This window comes from Eimeria acervulina, genomic scaffold (genome assembly GCF_000499425.1).
Source record: "Eimeria acervulina Houghton genomic scaffold, Eah_scaff149, whole genome shotgun sequence".
Classification (NCBI taxonomy): Eukaryota; Apicomplexa; class Conoidasida; order Eucoccidiorida; family Eimeriidae; genus Eimeria; species Eimeria acervulina.
In genome coordinates, this window is record NW_013550220.1 from 10,001 (window position 1) to 18,103 (window position 8,103).

The following is an 8,103-nucleotide window of genomic DNA, read 5'->3' on the forward strand; positions in this document are numbered from 1 at the left end:
GGCACCGTGCAGTCGCAGCTGCGGCAGCTGCAGCAGCAGCAAAGGAGCAGCTGCATGCAGCAACAGCCTGCTGCACATCCCCAGCTGCTCAAGCAGCAGCAAACACTTCAGCAGCAAGGGAGCAGGGATTGCATCTACTCGTAGCATCAGCCACCTCTGAAAGGAAACAGCAACGTCTTCTTCTATGAACTTGCTCCGCTTCCTGCTGCTGCTGCTGCTGCTGCTGCTGCTGTTGCTGCTGCTGCTGGTGCTGGTGCTTTCCTGGTAGTGAAGAGCTTGCTGCAGCTGCTGCAGCAGCAGCAAATAGCGCTCAGGGCGCATCGTGCCTTGCTGCAGCTTGAAAAACTCTATACAGTCTTCTGGCGTCAGCAGCACTTCCTCCTCTGCTGCTGCTGCTGCTGAGGCACTCCGCAGCGGCTGCTTCTTCAGCACTTCGCTTTCTGGCGTGCTGAACAACCACTGCTGCTGCTGCAGAAGCTGCTGATGCATCTGCTGCTGCAGCTGCTGCTCTTGCTGCTGCGAAGGCACAGAAGCACCCATATAGTGTGTTGCTGCTGCTGCTGGCTGCTGCTCTTGCTGCTGCGAAGGCACAGAAGAACCCATACGGTGTGTTGCTGCTGCTGCTGGCCCCCCAAGCGGAGCGCAAGTGCTGCTGCTGCACCCATCATCGTGACTGCCAGAAGCCGGTCTCGGAGAAGGAGCAGCAGCAGCAGCAGCAGCAGCAGAACGCGAGAGGGAACGGATCGATGTGCTACTGCACCTGTGCCCTGAACTATTAGCAGCAGCAACTGTAGCAGCAGCAGCAGCAGCACGAAGGCTTCCAGTTGCAGGATATGCTTCTAAGAGGGGGCCCCCCAAGGGATAATAGACGAAGGCAGCAGCAGCAGCAGCGGCAGCTCTTGTGCTGCAGGCTAAGGGGCCCCCCGGCTTCTGCTGCCGGAGGGCCCCAGCAATCTGGGGGCCCCAGAGGCCCCTCATAAGGACATTCTTAACTCAAACTCAACGATAAAAGAACACAAGTAGCTGCTTATAACAAACCCTTTAGCCTTAGAGGGCCCCGGGGGGCCCCCCTGGGGGGCCCCTAGGGGCCCCTGGGGGCCCCCCAAGGGGCTCAGGCTGCACTGGGCCCCACGGGGGCCCCTTAGACAGCGGTTTAGCTTGAAATGAAAGTTGTTGAGGATATATAAATAATCTGCAGTGTTATTTTATGTCTGGTTTATACTTAGAAGAGTTATACTGACAGATGAGCTGCTGCTGCTGCTGCTGCTGCTGCTGCTGATGCGGACACTGCGGCAAAAGACAGAATCGAGTAACGCAGCAGCCTGCGGCTGAGTTTGCCTCCCAATACCGCTGCAGCAGAATAGGAGAGGTAAATGATTAAGAGAAGATTAGAAGACAGGCATCAAGAGTAAAGAAACAGCAGCAGCAGCAGCAGCAGCAACACAGTGGGGGCTGGGCCGGCAACCCCTGTGTTGGTGCTGCTGCTGCTGCTGCTGCAAGCTGCCCTGCACGGCACTTAGCTGCAGTCTGTACATCTCAGACAAACGGGGATGCTGAGGAGTATCTGCTGCTTTCCTGCTATTCGCATGTATGCTGACAGCAGGAAGTAGAGAACACAGCTAGCTAGCTAGCTAGCTAGCTAGGTAGTTAGCTAGGCAGCTGGTTAGCTAGCTAGCTGGTTAGCCGTTGTGTGTAGCGAGCTGGTTCTAGCTACCGCTCGAACCAGCTTGCTATCTAGCTAGTTCGCTAGCTAGCTAGCAAAGAGTGCAGCAGAAGCAGCAGCAGCAGCAGAAGCCGCAGCTAAATGTGCAGCAAAGTGAATAACTATTCAAATGGATTGTAGGAAGAAGAATATAAAAAAGTATAAGTTGTTGTTTAATATATGAAGCGGAGGCACGCAGCTGCAGCAGCGCCGCCCCAGCGCCCTCTCCTCTCTCGTTTAATTAAACAATTTAATTACTTTAACAAATTTCCTAGCCTCTATCTTTATCTATTCGTAGATATGCTAACAAAGAAAATAAATTAAGTCTTGTCTTTGTCTTCTTTTGTTTTGTTTGCTGAGACAGAGACAGAAAGCAGAGGAGACGAGCATGCCACTGCATCTCACTGATACGTATGTATAGATAATATATATATAATATATATATAATATATATATATATATATTGATATGCATATGTGTGCTTATATTTGTATATCTGGATATGTATATATATATATATATATATACGTACATTAGTATGTATATATTTATGTATATATATATGTATATAAATACGTATGTACATATATATATATATATATATGTATATATATGCGTGTATATGCATATATATATTGTATATATTTGTATATATATATATTATATTTATATATATTAATGAAATAACATTATTCTTTTCTAAGCAAATATACCCTTGAGGCCCTCCAACAACCTCAAAGTCTGCTGCTCTGTATCGCTGCTCAGCAGCTGCACACCGCTGCTGCTGCTGCACTTTGTTTTTTTTTTGTTCATTTTAGTTTGCATCTTTGTTTGTAGAAATATATTTAAATACAAATAATTGCCTCCTAAAAAACGAGCGGAAGTTTGGGCTGTTTCATACCTACGAATAAAATATAAATATAAAATATAAATATAAATATAAATATAAATATAAATATAAATATAAATATAAACAAAAGAATATATATATATAGATGTATATATATATATATATATATATATATTTGTATTTATATTTATAGATGTACATAGAACCATAAACTTATCTGTGTATATACAACTATATGTGCATATATATTTATACACAGCCGTATATATATATATAGTTGTATATATTTGTATATATATATATATTGTATATATATATATATATAGTTGTATATAAATATGTGATTTGTATATATAGCATGCATCCACATTAATGCACATATATACATAGACATACGTCTGTTGACGTAGAGCAGTTTATCCTTACAATAAACATACAAACAAATATATTTAGTAAGAAGAAAGCTAAACAAACAAATAAATTTTATACACCGGAAGCGTGTGGGCCCAGCACTTTCAGAGACAGACTGTCTGCTGTAGCTGTCATTCCCTCTGCTGCTATTTCTGCTGCGCACGCTGCTGCTGCTGCTGCTGCTCCTATTGATGCTGCGCGCGCTGCTGCTGCTGCTGCTGCTGCTGTTATTAGTTCACTGAGGGGGAGGTGCTCCGTGGGAGTGGTGTCTGACGTGAACAGCAACTGAGTGGGCAGCTGCTGCAGCAGGTGCTGCTGCTGCTGGTGCTGCTGCTGAAGCTTCGATGCCTTTGTACATTTGGCTTTGCATGCGCACGATAAACTCCCATGCGAAGGAAGCAGGGCAGACAGTATGCAGATATAGTTCTGCTGCATGTGCTGCATGCGGTGCATGTGGTGCATGTGCTGCATCTGCTGCTGCTGCTGCTGCTTCTCTTCGTATTGTCGGTGTTCCCCTTGCTGCTGCTGCTTGATGCATTATCGCAGAGCCCTCCCTGGAAACCCAAAACTGAGGAAGCCCTGTGAAATCAATCAGCAAGACAGAAGCCTGAAGGATATCTCTGAGGGCTTCACCATCTCTGTGAGCAATATCGCAGCTGAGCCCAACCTGCTGCAGCTGCCGCTGCAAGTTGCTTGTGCCTTTTGCGCAGTCTTCTAACTCCAGCTTCAGCAGCTGCAGCAGCAGACCTCTAGGGTTTAGCTGCTCCTGCATCACTAGGCTGAGGGCTATGCTATCCCATTGCTGCTGCACAGGCTGAGGCAGCTTCTTTGTAGGGTCTCCTCCTGGATACAAAAAGTTCGAGTAAAGAAACTTCAGATAAGAGCACCCTTTCTTTTGGGTGTCTGTACACCCCAAATGCTTCCTAACCCATTTATGACATTCACCTATGCGCCTACCAAACCCGCAGGCGTCTTCATTCATCTTTGCAAGCTCTCGCCAGAACCTATTATCCTCAAAGGCGCATTTACCGTTGGGTAGCTGCTGCAGCAGCGGGAAGAAGTTCGTGCTGCTGCTGCTGTTGCTGCTGGTGCTGCTGTTGCAGCCATGCCAAACAGCAGCGCGGCAATCAAACGAAAGACTCTGCAGCACTTCAAAGGCCTTTTCTCGCAGAGGAAACATTACTGTGGGGTCAAAGCCAGAAGACTGCAGCAGATCAGAACCAAGCAGACACAGCCCGGTATAAGGGGTTACTTGTCCACCGCTGCTGCTGCTTCTGCTTCCTCCGGCGATGGCGCTGACCCCGGTATAGGAGTGGCCCACGCTGGTGCTGCTGCTGCTGCTGCTGCTGCTGTTGCTGTTGCTGCTGGGGAAGCCAAGACAAGGGATTGTCTTTCCTCTCTCTGTAATAGTCTGAGTAGTAAAGTGAAAGCCGCTTTCTTCATAGAAAGTATGTCCTGCTTCAGCTCCTAAAGAGAATTTCATATATTCACGTGTAAATAAATCTTGAGCTTCATCTATCAGCCAGCCTACACGGTACCCGTGCAACCAACAGAAGCCCCAGAAGAGATCAAGCAATGTCTTGCCCTTTACCTCTGTTGCATTTCTATCTCCTTCATCTCCAAGAAAGCCTACCCCACAGCGATGAGGCGCCTTCACTTCAAACTCTATTCCTATCAGACGCCGATGAGGACTCCTCCCGCTCAAATTCCACCCGCTGCTGTTGCTGCTGTTGCTGCTGCTGCTGGTGGTGCTGCTGCTGGTGCTGTTGCTGGTAGGGAGACGGCCTTCTTGGCTGTAGAAGGGCTCGCATAATAGAGAATGCAGCCAGCTTCCGTTAGTACGGGTTATAGGGAAGAGGCCTCCTGTGTTACAGACAAGAAGAATATCATAGTAGCCTCCATCTCTAGCAGGGACCCCTCTTATAACAACGCCAGAAGAAGTAAAAGCAGGGCTGTGCAGCCACAGCCGCCTTGTTGCTGCTGCTGCTGCTGCTGCTTCTGGTGAAAGGTACGACGTGTCTCCTGCTGCTAGCATTGCAGACGAAGCATCCGCAACCACCTTCAGATGTGTAAAGTCATAAACAGGCTGTACAGGCTTCAGCAGGAAGCCTGAGGGGAGCTGCAAAGCTGCTGCAGTTGCTGCTCTGTCGTGAAGCTGCGCATACACCCCAACAGTACGGGTTATAGGGAAGAGGCCTCCTGTGTTACAGACAAGAAGAATATCATAGTAGCCTCCATCTCTAGCAGGGACCCCTCTTATAACAACGCCAGAAGAAGTAAAAGCAGGGCTGTGCAGCCACAGCCGCCTTGTTGCTGCTGCTGCTGCTGCTGCTTCTGGTGAAAGGTACGACGTGTCTCCTGCTGCTAGCATTGCAGACGAAGCATCCGCAACCACCTTCAGATGTGTAAAGTCATAAACAGGCTGTACAGGCTTCAGCAGGAAGCCTGAGGGGAGCTGCAAAGCTGCTGCAGTTGCTGCTCTGTCGTGAAGCTGCGCATACACCCCAACAGGTGTATGCCATACTGGGTCTACAGCAGAAGCCGTCTGAAGGAGAGATGCGAATCGAATCTTCCTTTCCTCTTCTTGCAGCTGGTGCATGTGCTGCTGCACTTGCTGGTGCATTTGCTGGTGCATTTGCTGGTGATGATGCTCGCCTTGCGTGCCGTGGGCTGCAGGAGCAACAGCAGCAGCTTCTGCTGCTGCTGCTGCTTGATGCAGCCTCAAGGTACCGACAGGGGAGTTTCTAATGAAGACAGAACCTAATGCATCTGCATGGCCCCAGGCCTGAAGGAAGCAGCCCCGCTTAAATGTATTCCAGTATGTTTGTGTAGAGAAGAGGTCTAAGTATAGAGTGCCGAAGCGCAGCACCTCTGAGCGTAGAGTATGCCTATAATGTTTCAATATATTGTAAGGATAGCTTTTATAATTGCTTGCTGTTACTTCATACATATGTTTATTATACCATTCCCTCTGGGCAGGCTCCTCTAACCTAGCTGCTGCTGCACCTCCTAATAGCTGCTGCAGCAGCAGCCACACCCCTTGTCTCCGCAGCAGATGAGTCATGCGGCTTGCCTGTAGCGGTTCGCGAGGGATTGCAGCAAGGAGTTGCTGCTGCAGCAGGAAAATTAAGCGGCCTGTTAGGGAGGGGGCCTGCAGCCTTCGCAGCTCCCTGATACACTCTAATAGACGGCCACCAGGTGTACAGCTTGGGATCCTATGACTGCCAGGAAGAGCACCAAAAGCTTCAAAGTCTTGTCTCCTTAAACCTAATGCAATTGAGCAGTTTTCTTCAGTTGTTTGTGTAACTCCTTCGGTTAATACGACGTGCTGCATGCCCAACCATACACGATCAACAGCAGCAGCAAGAGGATCTGCTGCTGCAGCAATACCCAGCCACGATATATCATTCAGAGGATCTGGAGACAAAAGTTGCGCCTCCGTTACTTGGTTTAGGTGCGGGTCCTTGGGTCGCCTAGTTGGAGGTGCTTCTTCTTCTTCGTCTGCTGCTGTTGCTGCTGCTGCTGCTATTGCTGCTGCTGCTCCTGATCCTGCAGCAGCAGCAGCAACCATCGAACGAGAAGGGTTGGGGTTAACAGCAACAAGAGGAATTGCTTCACCAAACTCAGCATATCGGGAAGATACAGCTCTAAAGTCTAGCAGCAATATGCTGTCTTGCTGCAGCTCAAGAAGATATTCAAGTGTAGGGAAGCTAGTGTGTATATACGCCTGTCTAGAGTAGCCGAGGGTCTGACAAAGCCCTAGAGCTGCTTCAAGAAACCCAAACAAATATATTGTTTCTCTTCTATGTTTCTTGAGGCCTATCTTGCAAGTTGCAGCATATGCTACTCCCTGTCTTGCTGTTGTTGCTTCTCCTCCTCCAGCAGCACCTGCTGCTGCTGCTGCTGCTGTTGCTTCTGCTGCTGCTCTTGCTGCTGATATCCCAGGGAATTCGCCGCCTACTAGCTCAAAGCCCAACGTCACTTCAAAACCCCCCTGACCCACAGGTGGCTGGCCGCTGCACAGCAGCGCAGATCTCCTGCTGCTGCTGCTGCTGCTGCTGCTGCTGGTGTGTACGCGGCAGGCAAAGAAGACCTCAGTAACCCCCGCTAATATAAAATCAGGGATCTCTTTGAGTGTAAAGGAAGCAGCTAAAGCAGCAGGGGGATGAAGAAGAGGAGGTGTAGAATTTTCTAGGCTCTCTGCCTGCCTCAGCAGCTGCTGCTCCTTCGTATGCTGCTGCTGCTGCTGCTGCTTCTGCTGCTCCTTTGCAAGCTGCAGCACAGACTCCATCTTAGTCTTCGTTCCCTGATAGCCTGCAAGAGAAATGTCTGCGCTCGTCCTCCCCACAGACGCATCCATAAGGTTCTTTAGCTCAGGAAAGCGCAGCGTAGGGGGCCCTGGGCCTGCTGCTGCAGGGGCCCCTGCTGCTGCTGCAGCAGCAGCAGCAGCAGCAGCACGGTCATGTGCTGCTGCATGCGGCGGTGCTGCTGCATGTGGTGGTGCTGCGCCTCCGTCGTTGCCCCCAGTAAACTCCACTGCTGCAGCACTGTTCCCCCATGGTGACGGCAGCAGCAGCAGCAGCAGCAGCAGCAACAGCTTGTGCTGCACCTGCGAGCATACCTTCCAGGAGCTAGACAAAGCTGCTGAGTATCTCTCCATACCGGTGGTTTGTTGCTGCTGATCCTGCTGCTGCTGCTGCTGGCGTTGTTGTTGCTGTTGATTGTGCTGCTGCTGCAATGCTGCTGGGCTCATAGTTGCTGCTGCTGTTTCTGCTGCTTCGACTTGTCGAATGCGCGCGAAGGCAGCAGCAGCTGCAGCAGCAGCTGCAGCAGTTGCAGCAGCAACGTCCTTGCTTGTAGCAGCCCTTAATCTGGAGAGGTGTTGCAGTTCTCAGGAGAAGAGCACCTGCATTTAAGATTGTATCTCCTGCTGCTGCTGCTGCTGCTGCTGCTGTGTGGCCGGTGTGTGTGCTGCCGCCCGAGTCGGCGGTGGTCACGAGGCCCTTCGAGGGACAGCAGCAGCAACAGCAGCAGCAGCAGCAGCACTAAGAGCAGCAGCAAGTTTTACCAGTCTGAATCAAACAAAAATAATAATAATAGCGGAATTAATCTTAAAACAATGGGTGGAGGCTGAGACAAG

The 8,103-nt window shown here is 49.7% G+C and overlaps 2 protein-coding genes across 2 annotated transcripts in view; both read right to left on the bottom strand.

The window, feature by feature from the left end:
• The window catches only part of EAH_00021130 (hypothetical protein, conserved), a gene marked incomplete at both ends in the record, with an annotated part of 1,533 nt that extends 555 nt beyond the window's left edge, over positions 1-978 (bottom strand). Inside the window, one exon of the mRNA XM_013397088.1 lies at positions 1-978. This exon is cut by the window's left edge and continues 555 nt beyond it. Coding sequence (XP_013252542.1) covers positions 1-978 — 978 coding nt within the window.
• Positions 979-3,198: 2,220 nt separating this feature from the next.
• EAH_00021140 (hypothetical protein, conserved) lies at positions 3,199-7,716 on the bottom strand (the record flags this gene model as incomplete). The annotated part of the gene is made up of 1 exon (XM_013397089.1): positions 3,199-7,716. The coding sequence occupies one exon, from the start codon at positions 7,714-7,716 to the stop codon at positions 3,199-3,201; it is 4,518 nt and encodes a 1,505-aa protein (XP_013252543.1).
• Between the last annotated feature and the right edge of the window lie 387 nt (positions 7,717-8,103).